This window comes from Rhinatrema bivittatum, chromosome 1 (genome assembly GCF_901001135.1).
Source record: "Rhinatrema bivittatum chromosome 1, aRhiBiv1.1, whole genome shotgun sequence".
NCBI lineage: Eukaryota > Metazoa > Chordata > Amphibia > Gymnophiona > Rhinatrematidae > Rhinatrema > Rhinatrema bivittatum.
The window spans coordinates 679,143,829-679,164,066 of record NC_042615.1 but is presented as its reverse complement, the minus strand read 5'-3'; the positions used below and the strand labels follow the sequence as shown (position 1 = coordinate 679,164,066).

At 43.6% G+C, this 20,238-nt stretch overlaps 1 protein-coding gene across 2 annotated transcripts in view; it reads left to right on the top strand.

Moving 5' to 3' along the window:
- RASGRF2 (Ras protein specific guanine nucleotide releasing factor 2) overlaps nucleotides 1–20,238 on the top strand; it is an 888,178-nt gene that overhangs the window by 688,608 nt on the left and 179,332 nt on the right. Inside the window, exons 20-21 of one of the 2 annotated variants that reach the window (XR_003852277.1) lie at nucleotides 7,151–7,211; nucleotides 9,978–10,081. Coding sequence is in view for 1 of the 2 variants with exons in the window: in XM_029574148.1 (XP_029430008.1) it covers nucleotides 7,151–7,215; nucleotides 9,978–10,081 (169 nt within the window). In the remaining variant the exon portion in view is untranslated. Of the gene's footprint in view, nucleotides 1–7,150; nucleotides 7,216–9,977; nucleotides 10,082–20,238 lie in introns of both variants that reach the window. The other variant, XM_029574148.1, reaches the window with a different exon arrangement.

Genomic DNA, 20,238 nt, shown 5'->3' with positions numbered 1-20,238 from the left:
TTTAGTGCTGTGACACAATGTAAATCATAAAATTTTGTTAATATGGAGACTGCATCAGCAAGCCTGACAATGGCAGTACATCAAACTACCGTCCGGTCTAATCGTCACTTGTGGTATTAGTCTTAGTGATCAAAATGCATTGTTATAGAAATGATTCCAAATGTATAAATAGTCCTCTGTTCCTGGAAACAGTTGAGATGCTCAAGTCCAGGATGAAGCATCTGTTCTATAAAACAATATACTTCTGAAGAAGCGACTGTTAAGTCGCGAAACACCGGCCACTGTCGGGTCTTATTATATTTACACCTACAGGAACAGATGGACTATTTATACATTTGGAATCATTTCTATAACAATGCATTTTGATCACTAAGACTAATACCGCAAGTGACGATTAGACCGGACGGTACTTTGATGTACTGCCATTGTCAGGCTTGCTGATGCAGTCTCCATATTAACAAAATTTTATGATTTACATTGTGTCACAGCACTAAAATAGATATACAGTGTCCTTTTGTTGGTGGGTGTAATGTGGGATAACCATGTGACAGATAATGTGATTTACTGCACTATTATTTTTATATACAATAAGGCATGTCCCTGGTGCATTGCAGATTTAGATTTTTTAAAACTCTTTAGAAATTTTTCAAAACAACTACAATCAAACACAACTTGGTTTTAAGAAAAGACACAGCAATAAATAATTGCTGCAAATTAGACCACAATCAGATGGAGTTAAGAAAGGAAAAATAATATAACTAAGAATAACCAGCACAATGTCTAAAGTCCTTAAAATTCCTTCTTTCTGGACCTGGTGAGCTCAGAGACATTTCCATTTCCCTTATCATTTTGGTTGCCCTTCTCTGTACCTTCTCCATCGCAATTATATCTTTTTTGAGATGCGGCAACCAGAATTGTACACAGTATTCAAGGTGTGGTCTCACAATGGAGCGATACAGAGGCATTATGACATTTTCCGTTTTATTCACCATTCCCTTTCTAATAATTCCCAACATTCTGTTTGCTTTTTTGACTGCCATCACAGTGATGGTCCTAGGCTGGAGGCCATGCACCAGAGCTTCTCACAGAACCCTGCAGTCATGGAGCCTAAATCTGGCCACTCAGTGTCATATTTAGGAAATGACAATGACTCCTTCGACTGCCAGAGAATGAATGCTGTGTCTGCAGCATACCCAGTCCTGGTCAACCCAAGGAGACAAAGGCCCAACCCAGGGATTGAACTATACAGCAGATCATAGCACTTATCGGCTGAGTCACCAGGCCACATCATAAATATTTTAAATTCCAATTAACTTGGGTTTGACTTTGTACTGTGAAATAAGGCACTTTTTTTTTTTTTTTGCACCTTCAGTTTCTGAGGCACCTCACTCTACATGGGAGATGGAAGCAAGGGGTCAATATGACAGTCTCTTGCTGTAAAGGCCTTCATCAGTGTTGTGCTCCGCGGCCGTGGCACCCCACGACCACGGCCCCCTACCTGATTTGCGGTGCTGCGGGAGCCCCGGGGGAAGGCTCTGACTCGGGCCATCGCGCCCGCGCGGCCTCTGACGCTGCCCATTGCAGGGGAAGCCGCCCTGCTTCCCCCCCCAGCAGCGTCTCCCCTCCGCGGGAGAAATCCAAAATGGCCACCGCCATGCTTAAGCACTAGGCCACGCCCCCTCCACAGAATTAAAGGGACCCATCCCTTTAAATGGCCTCACCTGTTCTCTATCAGCCAGGGCAGAGGAAGTATAAAAGGCAGTTTCCTCTGCTCATCCAGCGACTTGGCAACGTCCTCCAGTGCTGTCCAGTCTGCTTGCTTCGGTGAGTCCTTGAGCTTTGGATCCTGTTCCGTCTTGGTGTTCCTGGTTCCTGACTTCGGATTGGCTTACAGTGATTCTCTGGTTCCTGACTTCGGATTGGCAAGCGGTGATTCTCTGGTACACGACTTCGGACTGGTGAGCGACGATCCTCTGGCACTCGACCTAGGACTCCTTCAAGACTCTGTCTCCAAGGGCCCACCTAAGTCCCAGCGGCCCGGATCCCTACTGGCTCCTCCTGGGGGGACCACGGGATTCCAGGGCGAAGCTCCAGTTGGCCTTTGCACCGTTACCCTGACCTCCCTAGGTCCACCTAAGTCCCAGCGGTCGGGTCCCTACGGGCTCCTCCCGGGGGGACAGCAGACCACCAGTGGTGAAGACACAGCGCCTTATCTCCTCTCTTCATCGTCTCCGTGTTCGCCCCAGTCTCCAGTGCCAAGGGTCAGCTGGTCCTGCCTCCTGTTCTGCCTCGCCACCCGACGAGAGAGCCTACGGACCCTCCGAAAGATATACCATCCTCTCGTCGGCCAAGGGTCCACAAGCCTGAGCATAACAATCAGGCCACTTATGAAGCATGAGATTCAATTTTGGACATTAGGTTAATGTGCTGAGCTGCACAGCAGCTGAATATGGACCTTATTGTTGTTTCTGTTTTATTTGTGTAGGGATCCTGTTAGTCCCCTACTAACACTGGATAAGGAATATACCAAATTGGTATAGGGCAAGTCAGGGTCATTGGCGTTTTCAGCTCCCTCGGGTGTAGAAATGATAGTGTCCCCGGTGTTTTCTAGAAAGATCATCATTTTTCTCTCCTGGAACCTTTTCGTTTTTAAGGAGGTAGCATGTCTTGTGCTTTCTTCGCATTTTTCTAGCTCTTAACTTTAAGCTCAATGGAGATTTTTATTTTGTATGAGAGTTTCTTTCAGCCCTCTCATGCCACCTTCAACTTATTTGAGTTTGGAGTGCCAAATTCTTCTGGATTCAGTTGTTATGAGTTTTATCTTTTAACCAATGGTGGAAGATCCCTTCTTGCAAGTGGAACCTGACATCAGAATCCAAGGAAAGGATGACTTCCAGCCATCCTAAGGAAGAAGGAGAAAAGGGAGAGAAGGAGAAGGGGATGACCATTTCCATGGCCCATGAGTATCTACTGAACATTGGGAGAAAAAAGGTATCAACTCTTGATACTACAAGAAGAAGTAGGAGAGAAAGGACGTAACACTTTAAAAATACAATTTGGATACTTCATCTACATTGGGAGGGAAATACACACTTGCCCTATATTCCAATGGGGGGGGGGCGGGGGAGAGAAATCCCGTGACTAAAAGAACTAATTACATTGGAAAAACATCTGAACTCAAGAAAAACTTTAAGAAGTTACAAACTTATTAAAACCATTCTGTACCCTCTTAAAAATGAAGTGCACACCTGTAAATAATGTAATTCATCAATGCATCTTATAAGTAAAGAGAAAAGTTGGAAACCACCAAACAACTCTCCTGTGTCTCACTGAGTATTGACATTGTTATTCTTTGAGCTGAGATTATCAGTGCTGTGTGCAAGAGACTTAACTATGGGAAAAGTGAAAGCAATATGAAGAGTCTTGAAAGGAAAACTTCCCTTCCCCCACAGGAAACCCTGGAAAATAAATCTAATGGAATAGCTACAGTGTCCACCTAAACAGAAGTGTGACATACGATCGCTGGAAACTGTTATCCGGGTTCAAGCATGACAGGGATTATATTTGTAATGATTATGAATGTTATTTTGTCCCAAACAGAGGTATGTATGTGGTTTTGAATGTTATTTTTTGTTCACCATGTTGAAACTTATTGTGCAAGGCTGTGGCATATGAGAAATGTTAAATAAATAAATAAATATAAAGGGCCTGCAACTGTTAGCTCTGACAAACAGGAGACTTAAATATTGGTATCTCCGTAGCACCATAGATGCGCGACACAGTCCATACCTCTCCCACCTAACTTTCTTGACGTTATTTCAACACTATTTCTGGAACACTGTCAGATGGAAAATGAACTGAATATTGAACATGGTACCTAAGTCAGGATCTCATTTTAACACACATTGCTGGATTTGAACATTTTAGGTGCTCCATATTAGAGACATAAATTGTAAGTTTCAATGCGGTACATGGATGCACATGTGCACGCATTCATTGGCCCCCACCCAGGAATGTGGCCATTTTATAACATACGCTCATACACATGTACAGGTTATAAAATAGCCTGATTACCCACACATGTGCATGCAATTTTAAGTGGATGTGCACCTATGCTCACAAATACGACTTCTACCACGTAAGTGGGGGGATTTTAAAAGGGACGCATGCCGATGCCATTGGCTGTTTTCCCAGTTCGTTCTCAGTTCGCCCAGTTAAGGGATAGGAGTTACATCCCCCATAGTTTAATAGCCTTCCTTCCCCACTGTTAGACCCGACCCTTAATACCCCTCTGATTTGTCTAGAGTTTGTTTTATTACTTCATAACAGAAGTAAAGTTACGTGGTAGGGGACCTCAATGCACTCGAGTGCGCATAACTATTTACGTGCCAATTTCAAGTTTAAATCCAGGAATGCCCGTGGCCCATCAGATCACACCCATGCCCCATCCCTTTTTTTAAACTTTTCGTTTGTGTGCCTAACAGCAAGTATACACGTATCCAGCCGGCTTTTAAAATCTGCTCTGTGCACATCGGCCTTACATATTCGCGCATCCTCTAATTTCAGTGTTGTCGGGCATTTAAAATTCACCTTAAATAATATAACTGAAAGTGGACAAAGCCATGGGGCCTGATGAGGTTCATCCCAGGATACTGAGGGAGCTCAGAGATGTGCTGGCGGGTCCTCTGCATGACCTGTTCAATAGATCCCTAGAAACAGGAGTGGTGCCAAGTGATTGGAGAAGAGTGGTGGTGGTCCCGCTTCACAAGAGTGGGGGCAGAGAGAAGGCTGGAAACTACAGGCCGGTTAGCCTCACCTCGGTGGTAGAAAAAGTAATGGAGTCACTGCTGAAAGAAAGAATAGTGAACCATCTACAGTGAATCCAGAGGCAGCATAGATTCACCAGCGGAAGGTCCTGTCAGACAAATCTGATTGACTTTTTTGATTGGGTGACTAAGAAATTAGATCGAGGAAGAGCGCTCTATGTCATCTGCTTGGATTTCAGCAAAGCTTTTGATACGGTCCCGCACAGGAGGCTTGTGAATAAAATGAGAAGCTTAGGAGTGAGTGCCGAGGTGGTGACCTGGATTGCAAACTGGTTGACAGACAGAAGATAATGTGTGATGGTAAATGGAACTTACTGAAGAGAGAGCAGTGTTAAGCGGAGTGCCGCAAGGATCGGTGTTGGGACCGGTCCTGTTCAATATCTTTGTGTGACATTGCGGACGGGATAGAAGATAAGGTTTGTCTTTTTGCGGGTGATACTAAGATCTGCTCAGAGTGGACACGCTGGAAGGAGTGGAGAGAATGAGACGAGATTTAAGGAAGCTGGAAGAGTGGTCGAAGATATGGCAGCTGAGATTCAATGCCAAGAAGTGCAGAATCATGCATATGGGGTGTGGAAATCTGAAAGAACTATATTTTATGGGGGGGTGAAGGGCTGATGTGCACGGAGCAGGAGAGAGACCTTGGGGTGATAGTGTCTAACATCTAAAGTCGGTCAAACAATGTGACAAGGCAATAGCTAAAGCCAGAAGAATACTGGGTTGCATAGAGAGAGGAATATCTTGTAAGAGAAAGGAAGTGATGATCCCCTTGTAAAGGTCCTTGGTAAGGCCTCACCTGGAGAACTGTGTTGCGTTCTGGAGACTGTATCTCCAAAGGGACAGGGACAGCATGGAGGTGATCCAGAGAAGTGTGACCAAAAAGGTGGATGGTCTTCATAAATGACTTATGAGGAGAGATTGAAGAACCTAAATATGTATACCCTGGAGGAGAGGAAGAGCAGGGGTGATATGATACAGACTTTCAGATACTTGAAAGGTTTTAATGATCCATGGTCAACAACAAAACTTTTCCGTTGGAAAAAAATTTGTAGAACTAGGGGTCACGACTTGAAGCTCCAGGGAGGAAGACTCAGAACCAATGTCAGGAAGTATTTCTTCACGGAGAGGGTGGTGGATCCTGGAATGCCCTGCTGGAGGAAGTGGTGAAGACTAAAACTATGAAGAATTTCAAAGGGGCATGGGATAAACACTGTGGATCCATAAAGTCTAGAGGATGGGAATGAAGAGAAGAGCCATGGGGGTGGATTACTGGAGTGGAGGCTACTACCTGGTGATTACTACCCTTACTCAATAAGCCTTCGCAAGGTTAATGCAACTCCAACATTGCTCTCTGCTTCAACGGCAGGGGGATATGTGGAAAAGAGGATTTGCATTCAGACAACAACCAACAAGGACTGAACTTCACAATCGGGGTAAACAAGCGTGGAGGTAGTTTGCTTATTACGGCGGTTACTACCCTAAACCAATTAAGCCTGATACATCACTTTGAATACATATATAGTGTTGCTGTCTGCTTCAACGGCAGGGGGAAATGTGGAAAAACAGGATTTACATTCAGACAACATCCAACAAGGCAATGATCTGTGCAGTCTGGGTAAACAAGCATCAGATAAACTTGCTTGATGTGGCAGTTACTACCCTTAACCATTAAGCCTTATGCTCACCTTTGATTGCAACTCCAACATTACTCTCTGCATCAATGGCAGGGGATGTCAGGAACTTGAATCAAACAGTTACAACAAAGGCCCTGAAACTGGTGGTTGGTGAAATAGATACGTATGGAAAAATAAGTGTGGGAGCTTGCTGGGCAGACTGGATGGGCCGATTGGTCTTTCTGCTGTCATTTTTATATATCGTGAACAAAATATATTTTTAAGGGGAAAACAGATTTATAGTAACAAAAACAAATCGCTAGTTTCCATATAGAAGGCAATTTTGAAACTGCCTGTAGTTTTTGAACCAAAGACTTTGCAACAGTTTTTTAAAGGGAAAACTTACCCTTTGAAAAGGGCCTAAGAAAAAGTACCCATAAAATTCTGTACCTGCTCATTGTGTGGGATTCATTTTCCAGGTAAAAATATGTGCTTATTTTTGAAAATTTGAAAGTATATGTGTACTTGCATGCCCCTCCCCAGCCCTCCTCCCCATACTGTGGGTAAAATGTTTCTCACTCATAAGGTGGGTACTTTTCAAAGTTCCCATTTCCATGGGTAAATAGTCATTTACCCATCGAAAGGGGTTTTAAAACATGCCCTCATGCTGTACTATATGTGCATATTGTACAATAATCTGGTGTTTTTCAGTGTTCTTTGTCTAGATGACCAAGATGACCCCCATTTAGAGCTTGAGGACATTATTTCTGCGGTGAGTTTGTTTAAAATGTCTTGAATTATGCTTATGGCAAACGCAGACATTTAAACTAATTAATATAATGAGGGCAATTTTCAAACATTTTTACCCAGGTGAACACATTTACCTACTTATAAAATGGGCTTCTGAAAATTGTCCAGCCTCCGTACAGATAAAATTATGTATTTGTTTCACAACACACATTCTTTTAGTCACAGGAAAAAGTGGCAATCCTGGGGACAATGGGAGGGCAGGACAGTGAATTTATGCACGGAGACTTGTTTTTAAAATCTGTGGGTACACTTTCTCCTGCAAACCTTGCCCACATAAAGAGCAGATGCAAAGTCCATGGGTACTTTTGTACCCACAGCCTTTGCAATTCAGATTTTCAAAAGGAAACTCAATGGGGAGATTTCCTTTGAAAATGAGCTACCAGGCCCAAGAGAAACAACTCTGCAGAGAAACTGAAAATTGCTCCCAACGTAACAACCAGTGGTAGGATTAATTTAATTTTTAAAGGAGGGAAAAGGTAAATTTTTGAAAGTCATTTCTTTTCACCTTCTAAATTCTGGAAGAGTTAGCACAAGAGAAGGGCATGATGTTTTTGTTGTTTTTTTTAACACTTTGATGCCAATGTACTAAAGTATGGCAAATCTTACATGTACTTTGCATGCGTGCTAGTTTTGTACTGGGACTTCTATACGAAAAAGCCCAGTAGAAAAATAGTATGCATAGTTTTTCTAAGGAACTTTTCACAGCAGCTGTAATTACACATCTTAAGATATAGTTAACTTTTTTTTTTTTTTTTTTTGCAAAAACAGCTTTGTGAATCTGTTTTTGTGTATAGCTTAGCTAGATTTACATGAGTATTTATTTATTTATTTATTTATTTATTTAGAGCTTTTATATACCAAAGTTCGTTTGTACATAACATCGGTTTACAATTAACAGAAAGCAAGGATGAGGTGGAAAAAGATGAGAAAAAACAATTACATCAAACCAATATAATCAGGTAGCATCAATTAAAATAAAGAGAAGAGTTACATATTAGTCATTAATTTAATTTAAATACATTTTCACAGGTGTAAAACTACAGGTGAAAATTAGTTATTTGCAAAGCAGTTACATTTGGCATGCCAAAAGTAGAAATAGTGTGCAGTATTACAGTAAGGCACACTATTTGCCCCTTTTAGCATGAAAAGGAGTCTTTGTACAACTTTGCATTCTTTAGTGCATGTCCTATTTCTAAACTGAACAAACACCAACAAATTGTACAAACAATAATACAGTGATTCCAATTAGTCCCCTGACCAAGAAAAAAACAAACATGACAAGTTTCATTAGGGTACAGAATGAAAGTCCCAGAACTTTCCCCAAATCAATTCATACTTAGAACTTTCACCTTTGAGAGAGTATGTCAATTTCTCCATACATGCTGCTTCGAAAAATTGAGTATACTAGCTTGCCAAGGTTTATTTGTTTGATTTTTAAGAATTTGAATCCCTTTCAGTTCTGGAGGGAAGGGGGGGTCATTCAATGGATCACAATCTAGAAGAGATGCAGAGGAAGCTGTGATCTAAAATTTAATTTTATAGATCGCAAGCCTCAATTTAATCATTTCCAGTTCCAGTCCCACAGAAATGATCTGGTTTATTTGTGTAGGATTTTTTAGCATCTATGACACTTTTAGCATACTTGAACCCATCTAGTTTCTCCCTCAACAAACACATCATTTTCGTTTAACAGGTTTAATCATACTTAAACAATGATCATCAATCATGTCCAAAGTGGGGTTATGGTGCAGGGTGTTAACCCCCTCCCCAGTCATATTGTACATGTTTTCAGTTTGGGCCAAGATAGTATCAACCTCAGTTCATAATGCAGACTTTGCACTTGATCTTAGCCAAAAGACTGAGAAATGAAGAAGGGGGTAGTGATGTTTTTTTCCATAAGCCACAAACATCAAATACACATACTTGTTATACTTGCCATTTTAGAACATGTGTTAATGAGGAAGGTTAACCAGGGTGGAAGTTAAAGAGCGAAAAAAATTGGATAAGTGGTGGTGTTGCCACTGAGAGCACCAGTTACAGGTATAAGCAACTTTGTTTTGTTCATGGTGTTCTCCATGGACTGCAGGATAAATCAGAGACACATAATCTCCCATCTCCCCTTGAGGGGGCCTTGTGATATGTGACTGTACAGTATCTGCTGTGCATGAGCAGAAAGGCCTTCTATCTAGATCTTTTTAACTTAGCCAGTATTGGATGATATCACCTACACGTGTGACTGAGCAGATGACTCCAGTTACAGGTAAACTTGCTTTTGTAGCCTAATTACACTCCTATTTGCTTCAGAAACTAAATCCTCCCCTCCCCTAGTCTAGTCCTGTAGAAAAATGCAGGTTAGCTATCCTACAAGAAAGAGTGAGACAAAACTATCACATGCTGAAACTGAGGAGCAACATGTCCTGTTATGGCAGCAAGTACAGCTTGGATAAGAACAGTAGGGAGGGAAGAAAGTAATTCTTAAAGTAAAAAAGATCCCTGGTTTGTCTAGAGTTGTGGTTTTTAAAATGGATTGTAATCCAGGTTCTTAGTGATTTTAGGGAATCTGGATTCATGGATCACTAAAGTTGGATCCGGTTATCTCTAAGTTTTTTCACATTATTTGGAAGTAAACAAAACTCCACACTGGAGACTGACAGAAGGCCTGACAACAATATGAGCCATACTAGCAAAATGCCATTTTTTAGTTAGTTTCCTTCCTTTCTGTTTGCAGTTGACTGTCAGAAAACAGAGTGCTTAGAAACTTTATCTGCTATGGAACTTGCAGAGCAAATTACACTTCTAGACCACATTGTTTTCAGAAGGCATCCCCTATCAGTAAGTATTTTCTCCAGAATAATCAACAGAGCTAACTAGAGTGTTCAAAACATTAATGCGCTTGTTTCTTTTCCGCTGTTACCCCTTTCGATCTTATGTCTAAATCTTCTTTATTTTATCTCCTAATGTATTTTGTTTTCTGCGTTACTTTAGATAAAACTTGTGCACCTTTTATTATTACATTGTAGAAATCTCCTTTCAAGTCAAATTAGTATTTACTGATGTTCTGTTCATGTTTTAATGTGCAGCAACAGGAATCTGCATGGTTTCTTTGTTAGGGATGAGTGCAGCAGCACCCAAATGTACACAAATTCATAATGCTGTGACCAGGAGGAGGAGCTGTCAAAACCTTTAAGGAAAAAAATATCAACTCAGAAATAAATTCAAGTCAAAATTTAAAAAAAGAATCTTAGGGGTGCATTTACTATGCTGCAGTACTTTCCCCAGAGGGGAAATTAATGTGGGATTACCCAAAGGAAGTCTTGCCTAACAAATCTGCTTCTTTTTTTTTTTGTAATTTAACTTTTTATTGGAATACAGTAAATAGACAAACCATAAAAGTTTCATACAGCTACGTCCCCGAAGAGACTGTCCCGTAATCCAAACTTTCTATATAACCCCTCCCCATTCCTTTCCTCCCCCACCCTCCCTCAAATCGATGCATGATAGCAATAACAAACATCATAACATGTATAGTTGCTATAACATTGCAAGAATTTCAACAATAACAGTAATAATTCTTGTTAACTGGTATCCTCTGTAGAGTAAAGGGTTCAGAAGAATTCAACTGATGAGTAGATATAGTCTTAATTAATATATGTAACGGTAAAAGTATACCCAATCTCAGAGCCCGGGCTTAAGAACTGTGAATCTGAAGCCATTCGTCAAAGGGTTCCCATATTTTCCCGTACCTTAATAAAGCATCTCTAAGATATGCCGCTATTTTTTCCATAGCTTGAATGTTCCTGAGTCTGATGACCAAACATTGTTTAAAGGAGGAGAATCCTTCCTTGTCCACCAGCGTGCAGTCACCAATCTGGCTGCTATAGCCAAATAGCGCATTAACCGCACGTTCAGTAGCTGTTGCTCCTCAGCCCACATCACCAAAAGCCAAGATTCTAGGAGTAACAAAGATTCCACCCCTAAACATGTCCTTAGCCATCTTTTGAACTCTCACCCAGAACGTCTGTATAACTGGGGCAAGTCCACCAATATATGAGCAAAAGTTCCCTCCGCCTGTTCACAACGCCAACATTTGTTTGAAAGTTGAGGATACCTCTTCACTAGAACATCAGGGCTTAGATACTACCGATAAGAACACTTTATATTCATTTTCAATCATAGACGTAGACGTGGGATGTCTCCCCAGACCCAGAAAACAGGAATCCCACTGTTCTTTATCCCAGTCTCCCCCCAAATCTCACACCCAGGCCCTCAGATGTGTCGCCTGATAGATTTCATTATCCTCCAGTAATTTATAGATTTTAGACATCAATTTTGCTGGTTTCCTAGATGCTATACAGAAGCCTTCCATTAACAAAACTCCCTTCCAGAGATCTCTGGATACCTCCGAACTACGTAGAAAATGATGCAGTTGTGCATACGTCAAGAAATCTACGGTATTCAGGAGATGATCTCTCTGTAGAAATGGAAATGGCTTCACCACTCCTGCTTCCCATACTTGGTGAATCCTATACAGTCCCTTCTCCACCCATGTCTGAAAGGTCTGTGATGTGCTCCCCACAGGAAAATTTGACATGGTTGTAAACCAAGCTGGGAAAAAATATCCTTTTTTCCCGGTTATTCGTTCCCGCCAATTATACCACAAAGACAAAGTACAGTGCAAACAGGGCCAATATAGAAGGTTCCCTAAGATTAGGTATCTGCCGTTCCCAAAAAAATGCTCTCCAATTGACCCCTTCCTAACCAGGATCGTTCAATAGACATCCATTGTTTCCTACTGCTCGAAATGTGGCACTCCACATTGCTTAAAGTTGCGAAGCCACATAGTATTTCTTAAGATGTGGTACTCCTAACCACCATTTAGTTCTGGGACGGAACAGAACATTCTGAGCTACTCTCGAAGGTCTTCTTTTCCAAATATAGGAGAAGAATTTCCACTGTAAGTCCCTGAACCATTCATCTGAGAGCAAGCAGGGTAGCACCTGAAAGAGATAACTGAGTCTGGGGAATAGGTTCATCTTGACCACTGCAATCCTTCTCATCCACGAAATATAACTATCCCAATGTTGCATATCTTTATGCAGTTGGTCAATTAACGGTGTATAATTTGCTTTAAACCGATCTTTATGATCCTCCACTAAGTTAACCCCCAATAACGTATAGGACCTGTGTCCATCGGTAGGGAAATATTTGTATCAATTTAGAGTGTTATTCCAGCGTAAGGCCTATAGGAAGAATCTCTGACTTATCCATGTTATCCCGGAACCCTGAAACTGCCCCAAATTGCTTTAACACTGCCGTTAATGCCCGTAGGGATGAAGCTGGGTCTGTAACTATAAAAATAATATCGTCCGCATATAAAGAGATTTTATATCGGGTCTTGTCCATCAGAATCCCGTGAATGTCCCGGGCATTACAAACCAATTCAGCTAGAGGTTCCACACTCAGTGTAAAGAGCAGCAGTGAGAGTGGACACCTCTGCCTGGTGCCCCTATGAATAGGGAACGACTGTGTATACCCTCCATTAATTTTGATACAAGCCCGTGGATCCCTATACAATTCTTTTACCCAAGTAATCTCATCTTTTCCATCACAGCAAATACAAAAGGCCAATGAACTCTATCGAATGCTTTTTCTGCATCAATGGTCATAAAAATTGAGGGAGATTTACTATATTTCACTTCCAACATGAGATCTAGAATCTTACGGACATTATCAGAGGTAGATCTTCCGGGCATAAATCCTGCTTGATCGTCCTTCACCAAATCTAAAATTACCACACGTAGGCGTGTGGCCAACATCTTAGCCAATAATTTTAGATCTATATTTATCAAAGAGATAGGACAATATGACCCGCATAACATCTCGTCCTTACCAGCTTTGGGATTATCGTGATTCCTGCTGTGTTGCCGTTAAGCAATAACCGCTGTCCTTCCCTCAGCGCATTAAACATGTCCTTAAGCGGATTCACTAATACTCCCATAAACGTTTTATAAAAATGGGATGTGTACCCATCCAGCCCAGGAGCTTTCCCTGGTTTCAGAGATTTAATTGCATTTTGAACTTCAAGTACCAAGATGGGGGACCTCAATATGTCTCCTGTCTCTGGTAAAATAGCTGGCAATGATATTCCACCCAAAAATTGGGTTATTTCCTCCTCTGTAACCTCATGATCTGTAGTATATAAATCCTCATAGAATTTCATAAAACAATCCGTGATTTCTTGTAATATAGTATGCACTCCCCTTTACTATCTTTGATAACATGAATATGGGATTGAGTTCTTTGGCCTTTCAACTTGTGTGCCAGTAATTTACTGTTATAGTTATTGATGTTTGGGTGGATCCTTGGACACTGTGGCAGCTGACCACGCCCATGGGGGGCAGTCCCGTGAGGGACCACAGTGTCAGGCTAAACTCCAGACAGACAAACACAGATTTGAATCTTATTAAACAATATTTGGAACCACCAGAGGTGGCAGTAATGAGTAGTGGTTGTAGAGCCCAGCTGGGTGCGTCTCTCACAGAACACTGGAATGGTTCCTCTATAAGCAGTGCTGTAGTGGAAAGAGACTGAGAGTTATTAGCACACAATAGAATTAGCATTCAGAGTCCCAAGTAGAATAGGAGAGCTCCAAGACAGGGAGAGCAGGCCCTCGAGGAGCGAGTACCTGATCCCTTAGAGCAGAGACTCAGTAGTGTTGTACCTACTAGCAGTAGCCAAGATTCCACTAGACGAGAGGTCTGGCACCGGAGCAGAAGGCAGGCCCTCGAGGAGCGAGTACCTGATTCCAGCGAAGCAGTACAGTACTGTAGAGAGAGATGTTTCTTGTAGAAATTGCAGGCAGCGACACAGGGAACATGGTCGAAGCGGTAGTGTAGAGAGAGATGTTTCTTATAGAAGTTGCAGGCAGCGACACAGGGAACATGGGCCCTTGAGGAGCGAGTACCAGTTTCCTGATAGCACCTGAAAGAAGCAGAGAGGCCCCCGAGGAGCGGGTACCCCGTTAGTGACCCCGAAGGGTAGTAAGAGTTCCAGTAGAGAGCTGGAGTGGCAGAGTAGTTTAGGAACAGAGAGCGGATCCCATCCATATGAATTCCGTTGTTAACTCAACTTGCTAGCAAATATAATAGGCAGATATACCCTGGAGTCGTGACGTCAGAACCGGGGGGCACCCCTGAGGTTCGCGCAACCTGGAAATAAATATGAAGGCGGCAAGCGCGCGCCCGCCCTAGAGGTACTTTGAAGGAGCATGGCGGGAGGCCAGCCAAAGGAGAGGTCGGCAAACAGATGCTGGCGCCATCAGTCCAAGGTGAGCGGGAGGAGCCACAAGTAGAGAGAGGTAGGCGGGGTGAAGCCGTCGAAGACCGACGGACGCAACAATACCCCCCTTCAAAGGATGGCCTCCAGCCTTTATACCAGGTTTAGGTTTGTGTGGATGCATCAATGAAATTGAAGAAGAATCATCTCTTTGTCCAGAATATTTGCCATCGGCTCCCAAGAATTTTCTTCGGGGCCATAACCTTCCCAAGATAGAAGGTATTCCCAAGTTTTGCCATGTCTTCTTACATCCAGAATGGCTTCAACCTTATATTCAAGGTCTTCTTCTGTGGTAATAGAAGTTGGTTCTGGAGACTTGGGTGAGAACTTACTGAGAATGGAGGTTTCAAAAGTGAAACGTGGAATGCATTATGGATTTTCAATCCAGGCGGTAGCTTCAGACTGTACGTAATGTTGCCAAGATGTCGGAGAATTGAAATGGTCCAACGTAGCGTGGAGCAAATTGAGTAGAAGGTAACTTTAATCTCAAGTGCTTAGTTGACAGCCAGACTTTGTCACCAGGTAGAAATACAGGCGCTTTAGAATGATGAGCGTTGTATGATTTCTTTGCTCGTTCACCCGCTTTAAATAGCATGTCTTTAGTCTGAATCCATAATTGATGGATATCATCAGCAGTGGATTCAGCTGCTGGGGACGACAGTGAGAGAGTCAGTGGAAGTGGTGGTGAATGTAGTCGTCCATAAACCACTTCAAATGGTGTTGATCCAGTGGATGACGCTGGATGTGAGTTAATGGCGAATTCTGCCCATGGCAACAGTTCGGCCCAGTTATTCTGATGGCAACTCACATAGGCATGAATGAACTGTTTTAGGGTCCTATTCATCCTCTCAGTTTGGCCATTTGATTGGGGATGATAAGCAGATGTTTAATCCAGAGAGATGTCAAATAGCTTGCACAAAGCCTTCCAGAATTTTGCCGTGAATTGTGATCCTCTGTCCGAGACGATGTGCTTCGGTATGCCATGTAGGCGAAAGATGTGGACAATGAAGAGCTTAGCAAGCTCCAAGGCTGAGGGTAAGCCAGGCAGCACCACGAAATGGGCCATCTTACTGAAATGGTCAACCGTCACCCAATAGTATTCATTCTTCCAGAAGGTGGCAGATCAACTACAAGTCTGTAGTGATGTGAGTCCATGGCTCCTCCGGAACTGGCAGCGGTTGCAGCAATCCCCAAGGCTGACCAGAAGTAGGTTTATGTTTGGCACAGTTGGAGCATGACGCTACATAGGAGTACGTGTCCTCCTTGATAGTAGGCCACCAATAGTACTTCTGTAATTTCAGCAGGGTACAGCATTGATCAGAATGGCCAGCCAGCTTGGAAACATGAGCCCAGTGTAATAGTTTCCTTCTGAGGTTCTACGGTACAATAGTTTTACCGGCAGGCACGGAGTAGGTAGCCGCCAAGATGACTTTCTTCGGGTCGATGATATGCTGTGGTTCTTCAGGAACATCCTCAGAGAGGAAAGAGTGAGACAGGGCATCTGCTCTGGTATTCTTGTCTCTGGGATGGTATTTGAGCACAAAGTCAAAGCGATTAAAAAACAAGGACCATCTGGCTTGTCTGTGGTTAAGACGTTGCACATGACGGAGATACTCTAGATTCTTATGGTCCGAGAATACGGTAATTTGATGTGTTGGGCACCTTCGAGCCAAGGCTGCCATTCCTCGAATGCCGTCTTAATAGCCAGGAGCTCTTTATCTCTGATCCCATAGTTCTTCTCTGCAGGAGAAAAGCGCCGCGAGAAAAAGGAGCAGGGATGCAAAGCTATAGATCTCCAGTTTGGCTCAACACGGCCCCCACTCCAACATCTGAAGCGTCAACCTTCACAAGGAAGGGTCTGTTAGGGTCCGGGTGATGCAGGCATGGCTCGGTGGAAAAAGGCAGTCTAATTTCTTGAATACGGAAAGGAAATGACCTCCGCAGACCATTTTGAAGCGTTGGCCCTTTCCATGTCATCGCAGTTAAGGGCACTGTTAAAGAAGAGTAGTTCTTGATAAAGCTTCTATAGTAATTTGTAAACCCCAAAAATTGTCTCAGGGCCTTCAGACTGGTAGGTTGAGACCAATTCTTGATAGTCTCTAATTTTGGGGGATCCATCTGGAAGCCTTGTTTTGATACGATGTAGCCAAGAAAAGGCACAGATTCCTTGTGAAACTCACATTTCGACAATTTGGCGTAGAGACGGTGTTCTTGAAGTCTCAGTAATACTTGTTTGACATCTGCTAGATGAGTAGGCATATCTTGTGAAAAGATCAAGATGTCATCTAGGTAGACAATGATACATTTGTACAGAAGGTCCCGCAAGATGTCGTTCATCATGTTCTGAAACACGGCGGGGGCATTGCACAGGCCGAAAGGCATCACCAAATATTCAAAATGGCCGTCTGAGTGTGAAAGCTGTTTTCCACTCATTGCCATCGCGAATGTGAACCAAGTTATAGGCTCCCTTCAGGTCAAGTTTTGAGAATATCTTGGCCCCTTGCAGTCGATCAAACAGCTCCGAGATCAGAGGTAAGGGGTATCGGTCTTTAATCGTGATCTGTTCAGACCTCTATAATCGATACAAGGGGTAGGGACCCGTCCTTCTTCCCCACAAGAGAGAAGCCCTTGCCCACAGGAGTTAGATGATCTTATGAACCCCTTTTGCAAATTCTCCTCAATATACTCCGACATGGCTTTATTCTCCACCACCAACAGGGAGTAGACATGTCCTTTAGGAGGTTCAGCATTAGGTTTCAGTCTTATGGCACAATCATAAGATCTATGTGGAGGAAGGATGTCAGCAGCTTTTTTGGAGAACACATCACAAAATGATGCGTACTGAGGTGGCAGTCCTGGCATCACTGGGGTAGTAGGCATACAGAGGATAGGAGTAACCTCCTTTAGGCATCCGCCATGACATTCTGGGCCCCGGAATGGAGAGAGTTCTAATGTGGCCCAATTGAATTGCGGCATATGCAGCTGCAACCAGGGTAACCCCAGAACGATAGGGTGCAGGGCCTTCTCCAAAAAAGAAGGAAATCTGTTCGGTATGGAGAGCACCAGTGCGGAGAGATACCGGTTCAGTACAACGGGTAACAGCACCTGGTAAAGGCTCCCCATGAATAGATGATAAGAGTAGTGGAGTTTTCATAGTGGTGAGGGGAATCCTCAAGTGTTCCACTAAACATTGAAGTATAAAATTACCTCCTGCCCCTGAGTCCACCAGGACAGGAGTCTGAAACTCCAACGGTCCGCAGATCAGAGAGACAGGGAGAGAGAGCGGAGGAGAGGGCGTAGTGAGGCCTAAGAAGAGTCCTCCCGCAGGACTTAAGCCCGTTCGTTTCCCGTACATATCGGGCATGTTTGGACTGCATGACCAGCTTGTTTACAGTACATGCATAATCCATTCCTCTTCCGAAGTCTTCTCTCTTTGGATATAAGGTGTCCGCGACCAAGTTGCATCAGTTCTTCTCCACTGGCAACGGGAGTTAATGGAATCATCCTGAGTGCAGGCTTAGCACGAACTTCCTTCTGAACAGGTCCTTTACAAGGCTTGAGCTCTAGCACCTTATCACGAAGCTGGTGATCAATTCTAGTAGACAATGCCACTAGGTCATCCAGCGAGTCAGGTGTTTCACGAGCAGCCAGCTTGTCCTTCAAGCGGGAATCCAAACCTTTGAAAAAGAGTTTTTAGGCATCTAGGGTCCCAGTGTAACTCAGTCGCAAGGGTCTTGAACTCTATAGCGAAATCAGCCAGAGATCGGTTGCCTTGCTTCAGGTCCACCAATGTAGAACCAGCAACAGTATACCGGGCAGGATCATCAAAAACGGATTTAAACAAGTCCATAAATCCGTCAATATCCTGAAGTATAGGGTCTTTGCGTTCCCACAGCGCGGAAGCCCAAGTCAAAACCCTTCCATCCAGGTAGGATAGAATATAAGTAGTCTTGGCGTAGGCTGTGGGGAAATGAGTAGGTTGCAATGCAAAATGCATACAACACTGGTTTAAGAAGCCTCTTGTTCTGTGAATCTCTCCAGAAAAACTTACTGGAGCAGCAAGAGGCACAATAGTCTTTATAGTTACTTCAGGTAACTGACCTTCATTACTGGATGTAGAATCTTGATTCTTCTGTGCGTGCAGCTGATGAAACACAGTAGTTAATTTCTCCAGTGTGTCATGTTGTTCAGCAACGCGCAAGGCCAGGCCTGGAATGGTCTGCAGGGCGTTGAGCTGAGCCGGATCCATGGAGTTAGCAATCTGTTATGGTTATTGGTGTTTGGGTGGATCCTTGGACACTGTGGCAGCTGACCACGCCCACGGGGGGCAGTCCCTTGAGGGACCACAGTGTCAGGCTAAACTCCGGACAGACAAACACAGATTTGAATCTTATTAAACAATATTTGGAACCACCAGAGGTGGAAGTAGTGAGTAGTGGTTGTAGAGCCTGGCTGGGCGCGTCTCTCACAGAATGCTGGAATGGTTCCTCTGTAAGCAGTGCTGTAGTGGAAAGAGACTGAGAGTCATGAGCACACAACAGATTAGCATTCAGAGTCCTAAGTAGGAATAGGGAGAGCTCCAAGACAGGGAGAGGCAGGCCCTCGAGGAGCGAGTACCTGATCCCTTAGAGCAGAGAGACTCGGTAGCATTGTACTCACTAGCAGTAGCCAAGATTCCACTAGACGAGAGGTCTGGCACCGGAGCAGAGGGCAGGCCCTCGAGGAGCGAGTACCTGATTCCAGCGAAGCGGTACTGTAGAGAGAGATTTCATGTACTCACAGATGATTACTGTAGTTAGTTCTTCCAAGTAGAAGATAGAAGTTGCAGGCAGCGACACAGGAAACATGGGCCCTCGATGAGCAAGTACCAGTTTCCTGAAAGCACCAGAAGGAAGCAGAGAAGCCCCCGAGGATTGGGTACCCCGTTGGTGACCCTGAAGGGTAGTAACAGTTCCAGTAGAGAGCTGGAGTTGCAGAGTAGCTTAGGAACGGAGAGCGAATCCCATCCATATGAATTCCATTGCTAACTCAATGAGCTAGCAAATGTAGTAGGCAGATATACCCTGGAGTCGTGACGTCAGAACAAGAGGGCGCCCCTGAGGTTCACGCCAACCTGGAAATAAAGATGAGGGTGGCTGTGCGCATGCGCGCCTTATAGGTACCTTGAAGGAGCATGGCTGGAGGCAGCACCAAAGCCGGTCCGGGGACACTGGAGAGGTCGGCAAACAGACACCCGCGGCGGCCATCAGTCCAAGATGAGCGCGAGGAGCCGCAAGTAGAGAGAGGTAGGCGGGGCAAAGCCATCGAAGACCGATGGACACAACGTTTACTGGATTTATCGCCCTGTTCATAGTAGATTTGCTTCACTAAGTCCACTTGGTGTGCTATGCAATCAGCATCTAAGTCTTTCAGCTGCTGACGGATCTTCATCTAATTTCCTGAGCGTATAGTAGATCGTTGATCCTGTTTATGTGCCCTTTTCCAATTCTGTTATTTGCACTAATAATTTATTCCGCAACATTATAAACCCCTAGACTAATAAAATTGCCTCTCATGGTAGCCTTCAAGCCCTCCCAAACCGACATAGGTGACAGCTCAGACTCACTATTAAGTAATAAGTAGTCCTCTACTTGTTGTTTGCAATTTGGGGGAAG